The 23,419-nt window shown below is 43.9% G+C and overlaps 1 protein-coding gene and 1 long non-coding RNA gene across 3 annotated transcripts in view; one reads left to right on the top strand and one right to left on the bottom strand.

Annotated features, from left to right (window-relative positions):
- Positions 1-7,740, bottom strand: part of LOC147006302 (uncharacterized) — a 40,558-nt gene extending 32,818 nt beyond the window's left edge. Inside the window, exon 1 of the long non-coding RNA XR_015048673.1 lies at positions 7,464-7,740. This is a non-coding gene — a long non-coding RNA (uncharacterized LOC147006302). The remainder of the gene's footprint in view (positions 1-7,463) is intronic.
- Hsd11b1 (hydroxysteroid 11-beta dehydrogenase 1) overlaps positions 1-23,419 on the top strand; it is a 46,781-nt gene that overhangs the window by 15,088 nt on the left and 8,274 nt on the right. The window contains exons 1-5 of one of the 2 annotated variants that reach the window (XM_029475029.2): positions 7,989-8,077; positions 9,189-9,302; positions 10,031-10,161; positions 10,942-11,053; positions 11,164-11,349. In XM_029475029.2, coding sequence (XP_029330889.1) covers positions 8,068-8,077; positions 9,189-9,302; positions 10,031-10,161; positions 10,942-11,053; positions 11,164-11,349 — 553 coding nt within the window. In that variant the 5' untranslated portion in view covers positions 7,989-8,067. Of the gene's footprint in view, positions 1-7,988; positions 8,078-9,188; positions 9,303-10,030; positions 10,162-10,941; positions 11,054-11,163; positions 11,350-23,419 lie in introns of those variants that run through there. The other variant, XM_021176794.3, reaches the window with a different exon arrangement.

Genomic DNA, 23,419 nt, shown 5'->3' with positions numbered 1-23,419 from the left:
AAAATGCATACATAAAAATCTAGGGGGAGCCAGGCCGTGTTTACAACTGAGAATAGGAACAACCCTTAATTAAAATCAGCTAAACACAGGATCCAGGTGAGTGGTCTTGATGCAATGCTAGTCTATTGTTAAACCCACCACCAGGGGTCCTTTAGTAAATACCTGATAATGCTGTTCCTCTGGGCCTAGTGAAAAACCTGCACCAGGGGAAATCCATCTACTAACCCTTTCATGAATAATACTACAGTTCCTCCTAAAACCACAACCCACCTTCTTCCTAGGCCATTGTAAATTCCTGTGTATAGGAGTGACTTGGCTATTGTTCTAAGTAATTACTATGTAGACTAGCCCTTAGATTTCTAGTTCTATTCAAGTAAACTGTAATGCCTGATTACTTTCACTGTCTCTACTAGAAGTAAATTTGAATGTTACTGAATAGGTTAACATTCTTACTGAATTCCAAGCTTAGGACTTGGCTCAAGGACTTCCTAGGTGGAGGCTAATCTAACTTAGCTATACGAAAGAGAGCACACGGATCCATACACCAGACTAATAGGGGACAGGTTTGGAGCATACGTGCTATGGGGATGCCAAGGTTCCAGGAGGCTAAGTTTCCATTAACCTTTCGCCTCAGGACTGCATCCAGGGTTTTAGGCCTGTCACGAGTGTCACTACTGGAGTGGGTGTGGCAGTTCCCTGTGGGGCTGTTTCTGGTGCAGAACGTGGATAGCTCCAGCTGCTTGTCCTCTCTCTTGAGCAAGAACAAAAGCAGGTGTCACCATAGCACAAAGCAACAAGATTCAGAGCCCTGCAACCGCAGAATACCACACAAGGTGAAAGAAGTCAAGCATGGAAAGGACCTGTCAGATGACCCTGATGCTGGGGAAAGCCCAGAAAAGGCAAGCTTACGAAGGTGGAAGGAGGGGCAGTAACCATCCGAGCCAGGCTGGGGGCTATCAATTGATGGCAGGTAGCAGGAAAGGGTCTGTTGGATAATAAAGATGGTCTAAACTTGGGTTGCAATGATATTTCCTAACTCTGCAAATTATTAAAAATCATCCAACTATCCACATAAAATAAGGTAGTATTCTGGTAAATACTGCATTTCAACAGTAGAACTGTTAAAAATAGTTTGGGCCATCAAGATAGCTCAGTAAGTTAAGGTATTTGCTGCTAAGCTTGATAACCTGAGTTCAATCACCAAGACCCATGGGTCCAAAACTGACTCCCATAAGTTGTCCTCTGACCTTTACATGTGTGCTATGGCACACACAGACACACACTAAACAAACGTATAAATACCATGAAAAATTTTTAAAAGGTCAGTTTCAGCATGTTTGATGTAAGGTGTTCATGAAGCAGTCTAAAGGAGAAGTTGTGTGAATAGGGAACCATGCTCAGCTGAGAAAGTGCACATAAGAAAAATGACAGTCAGTGAAGCCATAAGAATGAGGGGAACTAAAGAGAGAAGAAAAGAAAGAATAGACTCAAGGAGAAGCCTGACATTTAAGGAATCAGAAAGAGAAGTCTACAGAGCAAGCTAAGAGACCGTCAGAGAGACAGGAAGATAGACCAGCAGAAAAACTGACCCAGGCTAAAGAGAGGATAGGGAGAAAGGAGAAGAGAGCGAGACAGCAAGGGTTACCAAGAGTCAGACAACAGAGGAAGGTGTGGCAGAAGAATCTGGTGGAACCTGAGGATCCTAGGGACAAGGTTGGGCATAGCTCCAGGGGGTTGCATACCCCAGCGACATAGCCATTCGAGCACGTCTTGGCAGACAAAGTAAAATTCCAGAGGGCAGGTAGGGGATGGATAAGCCTGAATAGCTGAGAATTTCCAAGCTTTTCAACTCAGGAGGAGTTACAAAGGGAAAGGGAACCAGAAGCATCCTGAGGTGGGAATGATGGAGAGGGACTGAGTTCAAATCTATATAACTGGAAAGAAATGACCAGAACTATGCACTCCAATGGTGGCTACTTAGGACCCTCAAAGGTATGGCCATTGGCTTTCTTTTCCAGTCTGGCTTCTCATCTTGGAACCACTGTGCAAAATTTAATGGTCCAACATATGGTGCTCCTTGCAGTTCCCCAAACACACCATTCTCTTTCACACCTCCTTCTATTTTCTCCCACAGCTTCTTTTACATCAAGTGTTCCTAAAACAGGCCTCCCCTCTACCCGACATGTTCAGCAAGCAGAGTGTTCATATTTACCCTTCTTCCTTTGGCTACACACAGTTCTGTGTGGATCAAGAATGACTTCTTTCTAAGATTCTCCTGCATGCACACCCTACACATGGATGCTCTGCTTGTTTCTTGACACTGTCGACTTCCCACAGTGTACATTTATCATTGACTTTTGCATTTTGACATTCTTGTAAGGCCTGGCCTTTTCATTCACAGCACTTGACCCATAGTGACTTAGTTAGGGTTTCTACAGTGGTGAAGAGATACCATGACCATAGCAACTCTTATAAAGGAGAGCATTTAATTGAGGCTGGCTTACAGTTCAGAGGTTTAGTCTATTATCATCGTGGCAGGAAGCATGGTGGCACACAGGTAGACATGGTGCTGGAGAGGTAGCTGAAAGTTCTACCTCTGGATCATCAGGCAGCAGGAAGAGAGAGTGATCCACTAGGTGTGGCTTGAGCCTCAAAGCCTACCCCCAACTGATACACTTCCTCCAACAAAGCCGCACTTTCTCTAATAAGACTACACCTCCTAATAGTGCCACTCCCTATGAGCCTAAGTGGCCATTCAAACCATCATATTCAATTCCCTAGCCCCCTTTAGGCTTGTAGCCATATCATAATGGTCCAGTATTTCCTCACTATGACTCCCCTTCTTCCTTTAGGAATAGAAATGTATATCCTATGCTACTGTGTGTTGGAAATTTATGATCTGCTTTTCACCTTTGATTTTATGGGCGATTAGAGTTAAGAGAGTGCCATGAGTATCTGAGACTTTGAACTGTGGACTTTTAAACACTGTTGGGACTGTGAAAGACTAGGGGGAATTTTGAAGTTGGACTAAATGTATCTTTCCTTTCTCTAATATAACCAGATTTTTAAATATGGGTTTCTGATCTGTAGTCACACTGGCTAATACCTTCCCTCTATGTCTCATCAGAGAGCAGTGGGGTTTGGACCATGGCCCTGTATTAATATAAAACATAAAACTCAGGATGAAGTAGAGGGGGCAGGGAGTAGAAGGGCTTGGGGACCAACAAAACCTTAATTTTAATGGGTCCATAGTCCAGGGACAGTCCATTTAGAACTGTCTTCCTTGGCTTCTGCTTTCTCGGTCTGGATTGGTGAATCCATGGTGTACTACCAGCCACCTTCACAGCCACAGGAGTGGAGATAATCACTGTGTATGGTCACATCTAGGTTTGTTCCAGTACCTGCTTGGGCAACCTGCTTTGCCCAAGCGAATATCACTTGATTTGAAAGGAGAAAGTTGAGATCAGTTGGGTTTCTTGGGTAGCCTTTATGGAGAATCTGAGGGTCTGTATTGACTTGAGAAAGGAATGATTAGAGAGTTCTGTTAGAGAATGATTAGAGACTGCTGTTCTCTCAGCCTGGGAAGCAGTGGGGGAGGTATTCTCAGAGGGAAAATCCCTCCCTACATGGGATGCAGTGGGTCCAAAGCAACGCAAAGAGTCACTGGACTCTAATAAGAGTTTTTGTTAGTATTTCTTTTTATATCCTGTTTATTCTTTCTACCTGCCCAGAACTCTGAGGTCTATATACACAATGAAGCTTTCAAACTATATCTAAAGCTTTAGCTATTAAATAAAAGGCTTGAGCTATGAAAGCCAGGCCATTGTTGAACCCCATCGCTAGAGGGAAACCAAATCAGGAAACTGTTCCTGGAGGAGCTTTGTAAGCTACTGTTTGAGGAGTTCCAGTCCAGGTGGGGACTGCTTCTTCTTACCTGGAAAAGGCATCTAGGTAAACTAGCAAGTACTTCTATCCTCCTGTGGAAGGCCAGATCTCCTCAGCCTGTTTTGCCAGAGTTTTTACCAAGGTATTGATCTCTCATTAGGACCCCTTCCTGAGTGAGAGCTCTCTGTTTTGTATTTACTGAAGCGCAAAGCCAGCATCTGGCTAAAACATCTTGTGCTAGCTGTCTGGTGAAGGTGTGAATATTCTGGTGAAGGCTGGTCACCAGCGGTCTGCAGTTGTTTCTGAAAGATTGATCTTTCCTTCTGGTGCTCTCTGCTGACTTGTGGATTTGAGTTGTTCTTTTTTTTTTTTTTCTTTTATTTATGTTTTCGTTCATTTATCTTCTACTTTCTCTTGGTCGTACAATGGACTCTCAGGCAACACCGGGTCAGAGTATGTCCTGAGAATATCAGTAGGTCCACTGGTTTTCAGCCACTTGTTGGGCAGCCAGGTCAGTGGCTGTTGCTTCAAGGAAGTCATCTTTTTTTAATGTTCTCAGCAGTGGTGGATAGCAATTTGTAGGTGAAGCCAAATAAATAGCCTCTAGGAGGACCAAGATTTTCTCTTTGTTTTTAATGTCCTTTCCCTAGTGCTGAGAGGCCCTCTTTCTCTATAGATCATACCATGGACATGTCTGGTAGTAAAAGCATGACAAGTATATGTGAATAAATGGTGGGATTTGAGTTTTCCAATTACATGGGTCATTGGTTTAAAAGAGAAAAAAGCAAAACTTTCTCTTTTCTCCTTCTCTGGGACTTCTTAGAGCAGGTGGGGACAGGGAGAGAATGTTCACCTCAGAGAACTATTAGATGTCAGGGAGCCCTGGATGAGAAGACCAGCCACTCCCTCACTCCACACAGGGACCATTCCACTCAGGAGGAACAGGAGCAGCATTAAAGTAACAGCAACAACAAGCAAACAAACAAAAAACAAGTGCTGTTTGTTTGTTTGTTTGTTTGTGTGTTTGTTTGTTTTGCAGGGGTAAGGGTGTCTCTGGCAGCCTGGAAGAGCTGAGAGGATTTGAATCCCAAACAAGAAGACACAAGTCTTAAGCTAGAGTGGGTCTCACACCAGAGAAATTGACAGAAACACATAGAAAGACAAAAAGACACAGAGAGAGAGAGAGAGAGAGAGAGAGAGAGAGAGAGAGAGAGAGAGAGAGATCCAGGAGTAGCCACATGCATCCATGCGCCTAAACAGTGGGAGTCCAGTGACGTCTCACAGAGATCCTGGACACTTGATCACACTTAATCAATGACCAAGTCCAACTGTGTCCAACCAGAAGGCATCTTAACCAGACTCACCTCTGGAGTGACACAACAGGCAACTTCATGTTTATTTCCTTTAGGGGCAGAGATATCAGACTCCTCTGAAGCATTAGACAGTATTTGATCAAAGGGGGTCCTGGAACATCTTAGGTTGAGCTCTCCCTAGGAGTGCCCCAACCATCACACTCTTCCTCGATCTGGGGGACTCTGAGACCCCTGGTGTCCCAATTTCTGTTCTCTGGGGATCTGTGGGACCTCCAGAAATGTTGTAGGGTATTCACTGGAGTAGACTGCTAGGATATGGGTTTAAGCTAATAAAAAGTTCTTATTAGCCAGCTGGCTGTGATGGTAGGTATTTGGCATCCAGTGTAGCACTGAGCCCTTCTTAAGGTGACCTTTTAAACACAAAAACCATATCCTGGGTTGACATATTTAAGTTAGCAAGAACAGTTAGCCAGAAGTGGAACTACAGAAGCCAAAAAGCAAGGTTAGTCCATTTAGAGAGCTATGAGCTTTGATGGATTAGGTCTTTGTCATTAGTTTTGCAGGCGGCTCTGTCTACATGCTGAGTTTTATGGCATGAATGGTACTTTCACTGTGGAGTCAGCTGTGCTAGGGTCTGGGGGCCTGTTACAGTGCTGAGACATTTAACTTTCCAAAGGCTGAAAGATGCGTAACATTTTTTATTGTCCTGACTGTGAACAGAAGCTAGCCTTGTTTTTAAAATTTTAAACAACACTGTCTAAATCTCTGCATCAATATCAATAGGAAAACCACGTGTGAAAGTTCTTTGACACTGGGAACTGATGAGACTTTAGTCGGTAAAGTGCTTCCCATACAAGCATCGGAACCCAAGTTTGATTCCCAGAATCCACATAAAAATCTTGGTATGGTGGCCTATGCTTGTAATCGCAGAGCTGGGAAGGCAAATGTACAAGGATCCCTGGAGCTCTCTGCTCAGAGAGCCTAGCCAAATGGATGAGCTCCAGGTTTAGAGCAGCACTTTGGTCCCATAAAGCAAAGTGGACAACTCTTGAGAAAGGACTTCTAGCCTCCACACAGACCTGCACCTGCACTATTACACACACACACACACACACACACACACACATACACATACATGTACACATTACACCTCACATTACATAGGCTCTCACACACAAGCTCACACACATACACAAACACACATATACATACACACATGGGCACACACATACAAGCTCTCACACACCACACACACATGCACACATGTGCATATGCACACCTTGCACACATGTGCTCACACACACACAAGCTCACACTCATACAGAAACACACACAATTCTTTGATAACAGTTTCAGTGGTATACAACCATAATCCCAAAGCTCAGAAAGCTGAGGCAGAAAAAATTCACAACTTCAAGGTCAGCTGGGTTGCATAGCAAGACCTTGTCTCAAAATACCAGATAACACCAAAAGAAAAGAAAAGCTTCCAAGACTCGAGAGAGTCTGAGAACTGCTGATGTATCCCAACGGCTACACATCTGTCTATTTAGTGCATTTTATATGACAGTTCTTTATTCTTACTCATGGAAATCAGGGCAGTGGGTGTGTTTCTGTCTTAACAGCATGATAGCTACTGGGTTCTTTGATGATCTGGTGGTGGTTTGGGGTCTTTATGTGTCTTCTGAGAGACAGTGTTGGACTGTCACTGACTTGAGCCACTGATCAGCATTTTTGCACACACACACACACACACACACACACACTGCAAAATCTGGCTTCTGCTGCCCCCAGCCTGTTACATTCAGCCCACCACACACATAGCTGTCTACACTTTAAGCTTGTGTTTTCTACGTGAAACGACAGCCGTCTCCCCAGTCCCCACTCTCTCATCCCTTTCTTTTCTCTCTGTCTTTTTATCATTCCTTTCTTCTCTTTCTTGTTTCTCTGTGTTCTTCACTCCTATCTTCCTTTTGTATCATGATTTTTAAAAATGATTCTTTCTTGTTCCCTATAATTTCACTCACTACAAAGCACATTTAAAAAAAAACATTATTATCTTATTTTCTGCGTGCAAGTCAATGATTTTGCTGTTATATAAGGCTAAGAATGCAGTCTTATCCACCACCACCACCCACCCCCCACCCCCCCACCCCCCGTTGAAGGAACGTGGAGTCCTGTCTGTCATGTGTCTTGGTAGCATAAAAGCTTTTCTGAGAATACTCAGATGCTGCCAGTCTTGACAACATGGCTGCACCTCCCACTTACTTTGCAGCCTTTCTATTTTTGTCTTCTGTGCCCTTGGCTCCAGCTCTCTGCTGTTCTCAAACCATTATTGTCTTCTGGAAGCAACCCTCACAGCTGTGGCCTTTGTTGACAAATTGTTTCGTCTCCTCTGGGCCTTAAATTATTTTCTCTGAAGTAAAAAGTCACCGGATCTTTCCAGAGACTGTTTTAGGGTCATAATTTGGTTTCTCCAAACTCTGAATGATTCAGATCTTTCCCATCGTTGATCCCCAATCTCTCCTCATAGGCCAGACACTCATTCTTGACATTCCAGCTTCTCTACATGCTCTGCAGTAACTCACAGTTCAGGATTGGCTTTGTTCTGGGTGATTTTCATGACTTGGGTGGCAGGTTTTAAGTTGAAAAACTTAACTGTGGTGTGTCTTAAATTCTTTGAGGATTATTCTTTAATTAAATCTTGCTACACATTTACAAAGGTGATTATTTCTGTCTTGTCATGACGACACATTTTTAGTTGCTAGAGTGTCTCTTGTCTTGATGCTCCTGTTGGATCATTTTTACCTGGGACATGGATGCTCTATACTAGTTTTGCTTCAAGTACATCAGATAGGTCCCTTGGGACTTTATGGCAACAGGTATGAAATCCCAACTCTTTGGGAGGCTGAGGCAGGAGGATCACAAGTCTGAGGCTACAGAACAAGTTCAAGGCAAGCATGATCAACTTAACTGAGACCCAGACTCAAAGTAGAGGTAAAAAGGTTAGCACTGCAGCTTATGAGCGAGCAGTTTGGCTATAGCCAAAGATGGTCTAGATCTGGCCTGACCTCCTTTTCTCAGCATCCTCTTCTGTTCCTCGCTGCTCCACAGTATTTGCATAACCCAGTTTAACAACCTGCTGCTTTTCTTCCTGTTTTGGCGCCCATTGTTCCTTCTTTATTCTCTGTTAAAGTAATAAGGGTGAGTTCCGTTGCACTTGCCTGAGAGTCTTGAACTGAGCTTGGGTTTCCCGCCATCTGGGTCTGGCTGGGTTGCAACTTCTCTTTGATGTTGTAATGCTTTTTCATTGAACTGGAGTGTGGGGCTTATATGGCTTGTTTGCTTCATTTTTTTTTCTCCTAAGACAGGCACATTATTTTTCCTTGAGCTTATTTTGCTGTTTTGTGTTCTTATTTTTAATTGCTTCTGACTGGGGAGTGGGGCCAAGGGTGAGACTTGGCTTGAGTTTGGCTCTATTTGGTATCATTCATATTTCCCCAAAGCCCCACATGCTCAGGGGTTCTTAGGTGCTGTTTTCTCTCTGTATGTATCTCTGTCTCTGTCTCTCTTTCTCTCCCTCTCTCCCTCCCTCCCTCTCTTTCTCCCTTCCTCCTTCCCTTCCTTTGCTCTGCCCTCTTCCCCTCCCTCCCTGACAAGCCATTCTTGCAAGGCCATTCTGCCGTGTGCAAAGGATGTCGCAGTAGGAGATGCTCAGGAACCCAGCCCTGCACAGTCATGAGCCTGGCCATCTGGAAGTTGCCTCTTACTCAATGAAATGGAGTAAACATTGTCCATTATGAAATCCACCACGCAGGCTGCCAGGGACGAATGGGATCCCACCCAAAGCCAATCGTTGCTCTGACAGGGAAGTTGGCTAGTGCTGCCTGAGACTACTCCAGCCTCCCCCGTCCCTGATGTCACAATTCAGAGGCTGCTGCCTGCCTGGGAGGTTGTAGAAAGCTCTGCAGGTTTTCTTCGTGTGTCCTACAGGGCGCCCTGAGCCAGGTCCCTGTTTGATGGCAGTTATGAAAAAATACCTCCTCCCCATCCTTGTGCTCTTCCTGGCCTACTACTACTATTCTACAAATGAAGAGTTCAGACCAGGTGAGTACCACTGTGTCTCATTTGGAGAAACAGGCTTAAAACACAGGGGTGCTGGAATGTTCCTAAAGTTCTAGCTGTGTTCTTGATCCCTACATCACTGAGAAAGAGGAAACCCTAATATGAATCTGCAACCCTGTATCCTCCAGCCACAGACTGCAGGCAGGAGGGGACTGGGAGGGGGGTGAGCCTTACAGCCAAGGAGGTCATGTTTTGCTGGACCTACAGCATGGAAAGTGATGTCAGATCTACAGAAGGGAAGGTAGTACCCAGACACAGGGCTCATCCAGATAGCTGTGTTCCATGGAGATACTGATAGCTGAGAAGCCAAAATTTAAAAAAAAAAAAAAAAAGGGTTATGAAGTTGATGATGACTAAGTAGATGGGCTGAAATCTCTGTGAACACATTTTGTGACGCTCTTTTAAATTCCTTTTCAAGTTAGCAAAATTAGATTATGACAAAAGGGTTGAACTTGGGTACTTTCACCAAACTCTGACCTCTCTGGCCTGGTCTCTATGATCTCTGCGTGTGGAGATTTTTAGAAATGATAGCAGAATGGCTCGGCTCTGGACATCCAGGCCAAACCCATGTTTGAGAGCCTGTTTATGAATAACCACAAGTGCAGCTTCAGTGGTTACAGCATGAGGCAAAATGATCTGGGCTCACAACCTCTAAGTATGGAAAGCAAGACAAGGCTTTGGGGACACTCACGGCTTCTGTGGTTCCCCAGAAATGCTCCAGGGAAAGAAAGTGATTGTCACTGGGGCCAGCAAAGGGATTGGAAGAGAAATGGCATATCATCTGTCAAAAATGGGAGCCCATGTGGTATTGACTGCCAGGTCGGAGGAAGGTCTCCAGAAGGTGAGTGTTCTGTGTCCAGCTTATAGTCTCACACTTAATGTACAAAGTCTTGCCCCCCCCCCAAATACACACACACACACACACACACTCACACTTGCATGTGTTTGGTGTTGGTAGCCACAGAGTTCTTTGACTGTATATGTTCATAGTTGTACCTGTTCATACACATTGCCCTTGTGCAGATACATGTATTCAGGAACTGAGGTTCCTGTATCTGCTCATGCATTTATTTATGTTGTCATGACCCATAGACTCACAAGTTTGAGAGCCCTAGGTCGTACAACACTCACAAACTCCGATCTACCCACATAGAAGCAAGCACCCACACCCACAATGCATTTGGAAACATTTGTTTATAAACCCTGCAGAGATAAACAACAGACTTAAACTCTCACACAAGATGATTTATCCAATTAATATATTTCAGAGGACAATGATCATCTAAGGATATATAGATATAGATAGATAGATAGATAGATAGATAGATAGATAGATAGATAGATATAGATAGATAGATAGATAGATAGATAGATAGATAGATAGATAGACCAATCTGGCCTTGAGGGCCAAAGATCTGCCCACCTTTGCCTTCTGAGTGTTGGGATCAAAGATATGTGCCACCACCACCTGGCATCATCTGAGAATACTAGACACTCCCCCCCCACACACACACACACACAGAGCTCTGGAACAAGCTTTCATTTAAACCCCAGTTACCCCAAACACTGAACATGAAAACCTACGACCAAGATGGCCACCATCTCCGCTATGTCTCTGTAGGTAGTGTCTCGCTGCCTTGAACTCGGAGCAGCCTCTGCTCACTACATTGCTGGCACTATGGAAGACATGACATTTGCGGAGCAATTTGTTGTCAAGGCGGGAAAGCTCATGGGTAAGGCTTCCCCTCTCCTTTGCTTCTCTGGGTTAAGATCTTTCAGGAGGGAAAGGGGACAGGACTGACTTCCAGTGGTCTTCCAAGTCAGCACATCCGTCTCTTTGCAGGCGGACTGGACATGCTCATTCTGAACCACATCACTCAGACCTCGATGTCTCTCTTCCATGACGACATCCACTCTGTGCGAAGAATCATGGAGGTCAACTTCCTCAGCTACGTGGTCATGAGCACAGCCGCCTTGCCCATGCTGAAGCAGAGCAATGGCAGCATTGCCGTCGTCTCCTCCTTGGCTGGTGAGTGGAGCAGGGGTCAGGATAGGAGTGGAGAAAAGAATAAGGCTAGGGCTATGCTGGACTCTGTGCGGGCACAAGTTCGAGTTAGGTTTCCATACAGGAAAGTCACACTGCATGCACATTAAAATGCTCATGGTGATGTTATACAGAAGCCAGTGATACACAGACAGGTTCACTCATCAGGGACTTGGGATGTACACTCGGTGAGGGAGGGACATGCATGTTGAGAGAAAGAGAAACTGAGAGGAACTAATGGCCCCCAAAAAGTCAGGCTTGGTCAAAGCAGGACTATAAAATCTCCTAAGAGAACAAACAAAAATCAACAGCCCGGGATGCCTGTGGGAAACCTGGTGTGTGAGCCATGCCTGGGAGAGGATAGGGATAGGAAAAGCTGCTGAGGCGTAGCCAGTTCCGGTCTTTTCACAAGAGTGACCTGGTCATAATGAACTGAAAAGACTCTGTTTCCATCATAACTAAGAGCCACAGGGCAGTGCATCAGTGGATCCAAAAGCAGAAATAAAAATCGAATAACTTACGGACACACAGTAGGGTGGTTGGCTGGGAAAACATAACAATGGAGAGAAAACTCGCTCTAAGGTTCTCAGCCTTCCTAGTGCTGCTGCCCTTTAATACCACTCCTCAGGTTGTGGTGACCCCAACCATAACATTATTTCATTGCTACTTCACAACTATAAATTTGCTACTGTTAGGAATCATAATGTAAATATCTGATATGCAGGATACCTGGTAAGTCTACCCCTGTGAAAGTATCATACGACCCCCAAAGGGGTCGAGCCCTACAGGTTGAGAACTGCTGCTCTAGGGTGTGGTGCAGTGCTAGAGTCATTGCCTAGTCAACATTGCCTAACCAACACCCACCGGAGTTAATCCCCAGTCCTGCGGGAGCAGGGGCAGTGATAACAGTGTATACTGAGGGTATTTTTCTAAATATCAATTTGTAGCATTAAAAGTGAAATTTAGGCTGAGCTTGGTGATACATGACCTTTTAATCCCATCACTTGAAAGGAAAAGGCAGGCAGGACTCTGAGTGCAAGACCGGTCTGGTCTACATAAAAAGTTTCAGGCCAGTCTGGTCTATATAGTAAAACTCTGTCTCAAAAAAAAAAAAAAAAAAAAGTAAAATTGCAGCAAGCAACTAGGTCAAAATGGAGCAAAGAAACTCCCTCAATGAATACAATGAATAGAATTCTATGACATGGAGGGAGATAGTGTGTCCCCTCCCCTCCCCCATGTTCTGCACGATGGTACCACCCAAAGGCACCACCAAGAGTCTCCAGAGTTGAGGATTCCTCCTGGATTCAGAACAGAAGTCCTACCCATGCTTGCTGATTAGCAAAGATGTGGATGGAAAGTCAGAACACAGGAATACAGATCAACTTTATAAACTTAGCTCTTAGGATAGAAAAACAATAATAATAAATGACCTAGGAAACTATGAACTGTTAAATGCTTCACAAATGTCAGTTCTCCTTGAAATGAATAAGGCCATAGATGTGGTAGAGTGTTCTCCCTTCTGGTGCAGGAAGGGCCCGTGTGGTGACTGGATAAAGGGACAGTGTGTCTGTGCCACCAGCCACCGCCAGCAGGGTGATTGATATGCACCTCTGTGCTTCCAGGCAGCACAGACTCTGGCCCCTCCTCACCCACAGACCTGCTGAGCTGAAAGCAAAAGAGAGCTTCCAGATGCATACTGAGTGGGAGGGTGCTGGGCACATCCCCAGTGAATCCCCTGCACTGGCCAAAACCTGTACGTTGGTCATGGTGTGGATGGCTTTAATGATTTCTGATTCTGTTGATGAACCAAGACGTGCAGTCCAAGCAAAAGCTATTTAACCTTTGCCTAGAGAATTTAACTTTTATAATGCACATGATGTAAATGTGCTCAGGAGGAGCAAAGATTACCATAGACCCTAAGGATCTGATGGAGTTCTGATAACCTATGTTTCTATACATTTTGGGGGAATCTATGGAATGACACTAATTTCCATAGGGTCTGGGAGGCAGAAATCGATTTGTGTGGTTCTCCCTATATCTGTCATTTGCGTAGCCTAGAGTTCAGCCTTCTTGCTTTGAGGCACATCTTTGAATTTGCACAATGCAAACAACTTAATTTCTCACCCTAAGAGAAGCGTATTGTGTTCCTCGATTATGTATTTTTTCTATGTATTTGTGTATGTGTGTAGTGGTTGTGAACATGAACATGTGTATGGTTTACCAGAGGCTGACAGGTGCCTTCGCCAGTCACTCTGCCTTATTTGTTTTTTTGGAGACAGGGTCAGATCCTAGAGCCCACTGATTTGGCTAGACTGGCTGGCCAACATGCCCCAGAAATCCTCCTGTCTCTTCCTATCCTATCCAATGTAAGCCTGGCTTTTTTTTTTTTTTAATGTAGTGCTGAGGATCTGAACTCAAGTTCTCATGCTTGAACAACAAGTACTTCACTGACTGAGCCATCTCCCCAAACCTGGTCTCTTCCTTTCAGCAATCAGGAAGTGCATTCATTCATCTTTACTTTTAAAAATCTGAATCTCACAAACCTGGGACACTAAATATCAAACTGACCCTAAGGTCACAAAAAATATATTGTGTTAGAGTTGTGATCACTTACAGGGCAGTGGATTCTTTGCTGGGTTACAATATGGAGCAAATTGTTTGTTTGCATTTCTGGGTTTTGCACTTCACAGAGGGTTTAAACTCTGTCTTTCTCAAGCTTGGCCATCTCCATAGCTCTCCCAGAGATGGTGCCAATGCTTGCGCCACAACTCGGCACCTTTCTTGGCCCTACTGAACAAGCTCCTATAACTAAAACAAAATTTATCATGCTTTAAGCAAATCTAAATTCATTTTCTCCTATGACCAGCCTAAGGTAGGCAGTCAAGGCAGATAGATAGTCATAACCTACGAGGCTTTCTGAGAACCAGTTGTGTTGGGACTACCAATACTATAGTGTTATATTTGTTTGTCTGTCCAAGAAGGATAACTGATTTCTAGTCATAAAAAATAAAGGACATATCCTGAAACCTACAACCCTCAGACATAGTGGGCTACAGATGCGATCTAGTCTATATCCAAAACTAAAAATCAGAGGTTCTCCTTCTACAAAAGAACACAAATGTTGCTGAATGACTCCCTTCCACACCATCCATGCCAAGAAACATGTAAGAGCAGAAGAAAACGATCCAAGCATATCTGCAAATCCTAGCACTCAGGACACTGGGGCAGGAGGATTGCCACAAGTTCCAGGCCACTCTGGGTTATATATGGAGACGAAGAAGAAGAAGAAGAAGAAGAAGAAGAAGAAGAAGAAGAAGAAGAAGAAGAAGAAGAAGAAGGAGGAGGAGGAGGAGGAGGAGGAGGAGGAGGAGAAGAGGGGGAGGGGAGGGGAGGGGGAGGGGAGGGGGAGGGGGAGGGGAGGGGGAGGGGGAGGGGAGGGGGAGGGGGAGGGGGAGGGGGAGAAAAAAGAAAAAGAGGAAAAAAAGGCCCAGTTGGTATTTTGAAACAAGATGCTAGTGCTTGAATTTTACCTTTAAAAAAAAAAAAAAACCCACTGGATTTGAAGAGACTATCTGGGAAAAGTCTATCAGCCCTTACTTAAAATGGGTCATCTATGTTTCATTTTAGACATTGTCTTAGTTAGGGTTTTACCGCTGTTCACAGCGGTATGATCTTCGCAATACTAAGGTCCTCTCTTCCCATTGATGGCCGACTAGGCCATCCTCTGCTACATATCCAAGGCAACTCTTATAAGGACAACATTTAATTGAGGCTGGCTTACAGGCTCAGAGGTTCAGGCCATTATCATCAAGGCAGGAACATTGCGGCATCCAGGCAGGCATGGTGCAAGAGCTGAGAGTTCTACATCTTCATCTCAAGGCTGCTAGCAGAATACTGACTTCCAGAAGTTAGGATGAGAGTCTTAAAGCCCACACCCACAATAACATACCTACTCCAACAGAGCCACTCCTTCTAATAGTGCCATTCCCTGGGCTGAGCATATACAAACCATCACAGACAGTAAAGCTGATTCTACTTTTGAGTCCTCTAGTTCTATAGGTTCCACAATCATGACTCATTGTGCCAGTCACATGCACGGCATAGGAACTGAGTATCTATGCAGCTTTCCCACCCCCTCCTCAATGTGTGGTCCTGTCCAAGGACTCAGTGATGAGCCTACCATCTCTCCCTCCCACCCTCCCTCCTCCTCCTCCCTAACTCCATCTACCCCCATCTCACAGGAAGTCTTTTCAGCCAGCACCAGAGAAATTTAAACAAATTCTCCATCTTTTACTGCATTGTGAAAGGTCACCTTCAGAAGTTGTGTGCCAAGCCGGGCGTGGTGGTGCACGCCTTTAATCCCAGCACGAGGGAGGCAGAGGCAGGCAGATTTCTGAGTTCGAGGCCAGCCTGGTCTACAAAGTGAGCTCCAGGACAGCCAGAGCTATAAAGAGAAACCCTGTCTCAAAAAAAAAAAAAAAAAGAAGAAGAAGAAGTTGTGTGCCTGCATGTCTGTCTGTCTGTCTGTCTCCCCTCCTCCAAGTCCCAATACTCCTAACCATAAAACAAAGGATACATACCTGGGTAGATGTAAGTTCTTCCTTATCAAGGAAAACAGTTTGAACTGAAACTATGCATGGTAATAAAGGACTAGATTTCCTAGATCAAAATGAAGATACACTGAAAGAACACAGAACCTTGTCAATAGCCTCTAAACACTTAGACCTCTCTTTCAAAGACCCTTAACTGTTAATTTTTAAAAGAATAACTTTTAAAAGATCCTCTGGATAGATGGATGGATGGACGGACAGACAAATCTAATTTTCTATCCTATCGGAATGCATTGGTTCTCTGGCTTATTCAACCATCTACAGAGATTTCAAGTGTTTTAATGCAGTTGTACAGTACTTCAGGCACACTGTCAAGGTTAAATATTCCTTAAGATGGTAGTACATTAGTGGGAATGAAATCACTTGTTGGATTGTAACCTTCATGTGAGCTGAGGGCTGCCTGTGTGGTCTAAACCAAACTTAAGAATTTAACATTATAAGGAGGGAGGAAAAAAAACCAAAAAACAAAAACAACAGGTTTCTCAACTGCACAGATTCACTAGCAGGATTCAGAATTTCCATAATGTTTGGCATAAAGACAAGAATGTACAGATGTTAATCTCCTTCAGCTCTGGTACTGTGGCTTTCAGATGGTTGGCCAGAATCTCAGGGTGATGCTGTAGCTCTTGGAGGTGGTAAAAGTCCGAAGGTGGATGTGAAAGGGCGAGGCCCCAGGGTAGGAAGCCATGTTCACTACTCACCCAACCAATTCTGATTGCTCTAAGAAAATGTTCCTGTTTACCTTTCAATCCCATTAACCCAGAAGTAACTCATTTATGCCTTGTTCTGGAATTGGAGTGTTGTGAAGACTAGAAACATACAAGGTGAAGCATGTATGTAGCTATGTCATCTACAGGGGCTGGAAGGATGCCAAAGGGGTGACCATGAGCCTCACAAGGGACCTACAGCCTCCAGGAGGTGCTGTGGACAGGCTAAGATCATGACTTGGGTGAGTCCTGGTGGACTGAGGTAGTACCTAATGGACTGTCCCGTGTTTTATCTGCCCCTTAAAGGAGACATGGAGATTTGAACTCAGAAAGCCTCTCTAATGAAAATAGTAACAATTTTTTTTTCAGGTTGAGGCCAACATAGTATTGTCCATGACAACGGCTTCAAGTTTTCTCTTTACAAGGCTGGGTGGGCTGGCATGGTGACACATTCCTGTAATCACGGACCTTGGGAGGTGGAGGCAGGGTGGAGGCTCTGCTCTGAAACATAATGAGTTTCAAGGTGAAAACAAAATCAAGTGTAGTGGAGCTGAAATCCTCACAGCTGCCTCACAGCTGGCCGCAGCTTTATTCAAGGCCACTTCTAGGTGAAAATGTCAACTTCTTCCTCATGGGTGTGGAGTGTGATAATGCTACCAGCAAGTACACAGAGAAAACTAAGGCTTAAAGAGACAAGATGCATGTGCCTAACTTAGACTCAACACAGATGCATATTTAGGTTTAAAATATGGCTCCTGAATTTCTCAACAAAATGTATGATGTAAAATAAGACTGTCCTCCAAAGGGGAGCACAGAGAGAAACAAGTGAATTCTGGGATGAATTCCTTGTGAAAGATTAAGAAGAGAAGGCGAGGGCAGAAGAAGAGCAATGTCATCAACTTTTAAAGCTATTTCTATGATATGAAAGTAATGGTGTGCACACAGTGAAAAGGAAGGGTGTGTTAATACTGCAAAAATAAGTCAAGAGTCCCCTTGAAGCCTTCTACAAGCACAGGGAGCACCTTCTACAATCACAAAAAGCACCTCCAGTAATATAAAGTACTGACAGGACACAACAACTCAGGACAACATTAACCTCACAACTTGCAAAGTCAGCAACACTTTTAGAACTTACCCTGTTGAAGCTAAGAAAGAAAGAAAGAAAGAAAGAAAGAAAGAAAGAAAGAAAGAAAGAAAGAAAGAAAGAAAGGAAGGAAGGAAGGAAGGAAGGAAGGAAGGAAGGAAGGAAGGAAGGAAGGAAGGAAGGAAGGAAAGAAATGTTAGTTGCCATAATTTGAGTTTCTCTAGTCACAGAATGGAATTGGGGTGGGGAGGTACAGACAGTGTGCTAGCTAGTTTTATAGCTACTTGACCCATGGAGAGTAATTTGAGAGAATGCCCCCACCAGACTGGCCTGTGGACAGGCCTGTGGGGTATTTTCTTGATTGGTGATTGATTTGGGCGGTACCATACCTGAGCTGGTAATGTTAAGAAAACAGGCTAGGTAAGCCATGAAGAGCAAACCAATAAGCAGCACTCCTCCATGGCCTCTTCATCTGTTCCTGCCTTGAGTTTCTGCCCTGGCTTCCCTGGATGATGAACTGTGCCCTGCAAGATGAAATAAGCCCTTACCTCCTCAAGTTGCTTTTGGTCACGGTGTTTTATCAAAGCAATAGAAGTCCTGACTAAGACAGAAATTGGTATGAGAGAGTTTATTGCTGCAACGGTCCTGACCATGTTTTAAAGATTGTGGAAGGGTTTTAGAAATTTGGGCTAGGAATGCTGTGGCGTATCCAGAGCTGGATTTTAATGTTCTGTTGTGGGAACTTGGAAGATAAGGACACTGAGATGCAGATGATGAAAGCCTGGCCTGGGAAGTTTCAGAGGGAAGTAAAGCCTCCATCAGGGCTATCTGAATGAAACCCTAGTCTTACTGGGACAACCAATGCTTGTCAGCTGTCCATGCAGAGACATCGACAGCTGTTCCTGCTGCTACCACTTCAAACTGAGCTACATGCTTGGTGTTTAAACATAACTGACTAGTATAATGGATTTTTAAAAATTATACCAGGATTCATCCTTAAAACAGCACCAACCATAGGAATACACAGACTCTGAGTACCAAAATAGAAACAGAAAAATTAATGAAGTAAATATCGATTATACAGGATTAGCCCCAGTCTTGTTTCCAGCCAGGGATTTATGGAAACTGAAAGCTAATACCCAGAAGCACATGAGGTTCTGAACACTTTGTTACTGGGAATGTGAAACAGATTTCACCAGAAAAACTACTAAGGCAAAAGGAATCCCAACACAGATGTGATGGACCATACTTCTGTGATCTTGACTCAACACTGATAAGATATCATTAGAAGATCAGAGAAGTTAACAACTAGTGTTGGCAGCTTGAAAACATGTTTTTAAGAAATGCTGCACAGTAGGGCCTAAAGGACCTGAGAAAAGCCCTTGCCATGTAAGCCTAAAGACCAGAGTTCAGTCAGTCCTGCAAACTAAGGCAGGAGGAAAAAACCGACCCCATAAATTGTCCTCTGACCTCCACAAACACGGCATGGCATGGCACTCACAACCACACCCAGACACCCACCTCTCTCTCTCTCTCTCTCTCTCTCTCTCTCTCTCTCACACACACACACACACACACACACACACACACACACGCATGCATGTACACACACATAAAAACACACTAATAATAATAATAACAGTAAATAAGCTTGAAAGAAATTCTGCCAGTATAAAACAATATGCCATGGAGGGAGATGGTTCTGTCTGAAAAGCATTGTTGAGTACAAAGTAATGGTGCATGATTTGAAAAAAATGAAACCATGTATATATAAATCTAAAGAAACTGCTTCAACAAGTGCAGCATGGGAACCCCAGGGAGAACTGTGCTCATTTTTCTTGGTATACAGAACAAAAAATGCATCTCACAACTGTGCGCCTCTCAGAGTTGATGAAACACAGTGACAAGGTATCACCTGAAGAGCAGGCACACTGTAACCTCTAGGTTACACCTCTTACAAATTTAGCAACAATGATACTCTTGATTGAGTAGATGGTAAAATATCTTGCTAGTGTCTGAACTTATGATTCCATGGTTTTCCTTAGGCTGCAAAGGGGATACAGAGCTAAGTTCTCATCATTTTCTCTTTCTAAGCTTTCATGGCAGGGCTTGCTGATGGGGACACTGTTGGCCTCCAGGTGGGGCAATCCATCATCACTGGGACTATGTGACATACTGTGGAATAACTCAGTGTAGAGCCACTCAGAGAAGATGGAAGGGATGAGGCAGGTGTCTTTGCAGAGGAGGGACATGACAGGCATGAGCAAGATGGACCAGCATTGTGTCAGGGAGCAGCAGTGGTGGTTGGACAACTAAAGACACAGTGAGACGGGGATGAAGATTCAGAATCTAAAGAGGGAGGGCACATAGCCATGGGCACAGAGTATTAAAATCAAGGGTTGTGGGACCACCGGTATCCCTGTGGCCTAGCTAGGATGGCTAACAAGGGCTTTCATGTGGAGGGTAGGAAGACAAAGAGAGAATGACCCTAGACTGAGGCGTCCATGAATACCTGATGCATGTGCGCGCGTGCACACACACACACACACACACATGATCATGCACACAAACATTTACTCCCCTTGCTGCAACTGAGAGACTTCAGTGAGTCCCAGATCTTATCTCTCTGTGTCACTAAAAGGACCCATGCCTCTAGACACAGCAGCTCCGGGGCAGAAACAGGAAGTACAAGAGGCTCCCAGTCTACAGCTCAGCAGCACAGAGCTTGCCTGGCTCTGAAGGCCCTGTGTAAGATCACCAGTACCGGAAAGAAGGAAGGAAGGAAGGAAGGAAGGAAGGAAGGAAGGAAGGAAGGAAGGAAGGAAGGAAGGAAGGAAGGAAAAAAAGGAAGGAAGGAAAAAAAGGAAGGAAGGAAAAAAAGGAAGGAAGGAAAAAAAGGAAGGAAGGAAAAAAAGGAAGGAAGGAAAAAAAGGAAGGAAGGAAAAAAAGGAAGGAAGGAAAAAAAGGAAGGAAGGAAAAAAAGGAAGGAAGGAAAAAAAGGAAGGAAGGAAGGAAGGAAGGAAGGAAGGAAGGAAGGAAGGAAGGAAGGAAAAAAGGAAGGAAGAAAGGAAGGAAGGACAAGCAAGCTTAAAAATCTTGTTTTGTCAGTGAGTAAAGAAACGGTCAAAGGGTAATAGGTATACAGAGACTAACTTTAAAAGGATTCCACTAACCCTGTCTGGGACTTCTGCAGCATTAAAATAACCGTAACAAAATGGATTATAATCTATTACATGCCATATAAAACTATGAGTTCATGATTATATAATCACTCGAATAAACAAATGGAGAGAGGAGGCGTCTCTCCCACATAGTGGAGGACCAAATGATAAACAGAAAGGAAAAGGACATTGGAGAATTGCCAGTTAGCAACCATCATGGTAATCATTCATCCAGGACATATTAATGAATGTTAAAACCAGAGGCTGAAGGTTAAATAAGAAATAGGACATTTATATAATCTCAAAGTGACACTTGCTCAATCACATACACACACAACAACAACAACAACAACAACAACAAAAACAAAAACAAAAACAAAAACAAAAACAGTGGATTCAAAATTGGCCAAAAAACTTGAAAAGATACTTTCCCAAAGAACATACCCAAATGCCCAACAGAAACATGCAAAGATGCTCAACATCTCTAATCACTAGGGAAACCCCAAGTATGGAGAGGGACCAACCCACACCCATTAGCATGTTGCTACCATGACAGGCAAGAAGGAAAGAAGGAAGGAAGACAGAAAGAGAAGAAAGAAAGGGAAGGAGAGAAAGAGGGGGAGAGAGAAATGCAGAAAGAAATGGAAGGCCTGTATATTAGGAGGAGGGATGTAGATGGTACAGCTGTGTTGGGGGAAAAAAACACCACCACTCCTCAAAACATTTAAAAACAGCATTGCACATAATCCTGCATAATCCTGCAGCTCTACTCCTGGGTAGATACTCCGGGTTAGAAGCAGCCTCAGAGGGGCTGGAGAGATGGCTCAGCAGTTAAGAGCACTGAGTGCTTTTCCGAAGGTCCTGAGTTCAAATCCCAGCAACCACATGGTGGCTCACAACCATCTGTAATGAAATCTGACACCCTTCTCTGTTCTCTGGTCTGTCTGAAGACAGCTACAGTGTTTACATATAACAATAAATAAATCTTTAAAAATAGTATATGGTCCCAACCAGGAGGAAATCCTGACATACATATGGGGAAGCAAACAAAATAAGGAGTGGTGTACTGAAATATCAGTAGTTTCAGCTGGGCCCAGGGGAGGCAGAAAATGGAACTTACTGTTTAATGGGTGTAGAGTTCAGTTTGCAACATAAAAACTGTTCGGGAGGTGGTGGTGGAAGCTCTTGCACAACAAAAATGTGCCTGGTGCCACTGAACTGTGTGTTTAAGGATGGTTAATATACTTTTGAAATAACTCACTTAACATAATTACTGATTACAAGGGGGAAGAACAGTTCCACAATAGAGAAGTCGCAATGTTACTCCTGAGTCCCATGGCCCGTGATTAACATCACCAGCCACAGAATGGACTGGAACCCTGTATCCATCTGGTGGGATTGGATATGACAAACATAGAATTACTCCTGAGACTACCAGAACTGAATAGTTCAAATCAAATCATGCCAGAATATCAGACAAATCCAAATGGCAGAACAGTTGCCATAAGTGTGTTGGTGTATGTTCAATGGCCAGCTTCCCAAGAAAGGAAACTTTTTAAAAACCTGATTGGTAATATTTCTATAGTGTAAACAGTCTTATGATGGCCATAGGCTGCTTGCATAATTCATAAACATTGAGTCATAGTTCTTCATATGGCAAGAACCAGTCATGGCATATTGACTGGTACAGGATAAGTACCTATACTTCCCAATAGTGTCAATGAACTTCAATGAGAGACTGGGGAATTATTTCAAGTAGAAGTGGACTGACAAGTCCCAACATGCAAGGTAACTCATGTTCTTTGGGGTGCCTTTGCTATAAATTATATGGTAGAGACAAGCATCTAGACCTTATGGTGGTCCGTGGATTACAGAGCAAGAATAGATTAGCATTTTTTCAGTGGGTTGGATGGCGGTCCCTGGAAAGACATCCACATCCTATAGACAAAATTTTGTTTAGAAGGATCTTTGCAGGTTTAATTGAAGGAAGGCTCTTGAGGTGGAATCACCTTGGAGTACTAAATCCAACAACAAGTACTCCATGAGAGACACTGGACCAAAGATGGAAGGAAGAGAGGCCATACGAACATACGGTCACAGACTAGAGCAGGGGTTCCATCAGCAATGCTGGCATCCAGGAAGAAAAAAAAAATCCTCTCTTGGCACTTTGGAAGAAAGCATGGTTCTCCCTACTCATTGGTTTCACACATCTCCAGTCCACAACTGAGAATAAGTCTCTGCTATCTTAAACTACCCACCTTGTTACTAATTGTTCCAGAAGCCCTAAGAGTTGAATGAATGGCTTTCTTGTCCTTCTCAGAGTGTGACCAAGCAGGATAATGTCCCTCTGTGGAAGGAATGGACACTGGAGTATTCAAGGTGACAGGACATGGTGTCAGTCCTGACCTCAGTTACGGGGATTACTCTCAGAAGGCTCAAAGGAGCCATGTGTGGTAGTGCACACCTGCCATCCCAGTACTTGGGAGTGAGAAA

This window comes from Mus caroli, unplaced genomic scaffold (assembly GCF_978045245.1).
Source record: "Mus caroli unplaced genomic scaffold, Mus_caroli_1 scaffold_1, whole genome shotgun sequence".
NCBI classification, from domain to species: domain Eukaryota; kingdom Metazoa; phylum Chordata; class Mammalia; order Rodentia; family Muridae; genus Mus; species Mus caroli.
This window is presented reverse-complemented; position numbering and strand designations above follow the sequence as displayed.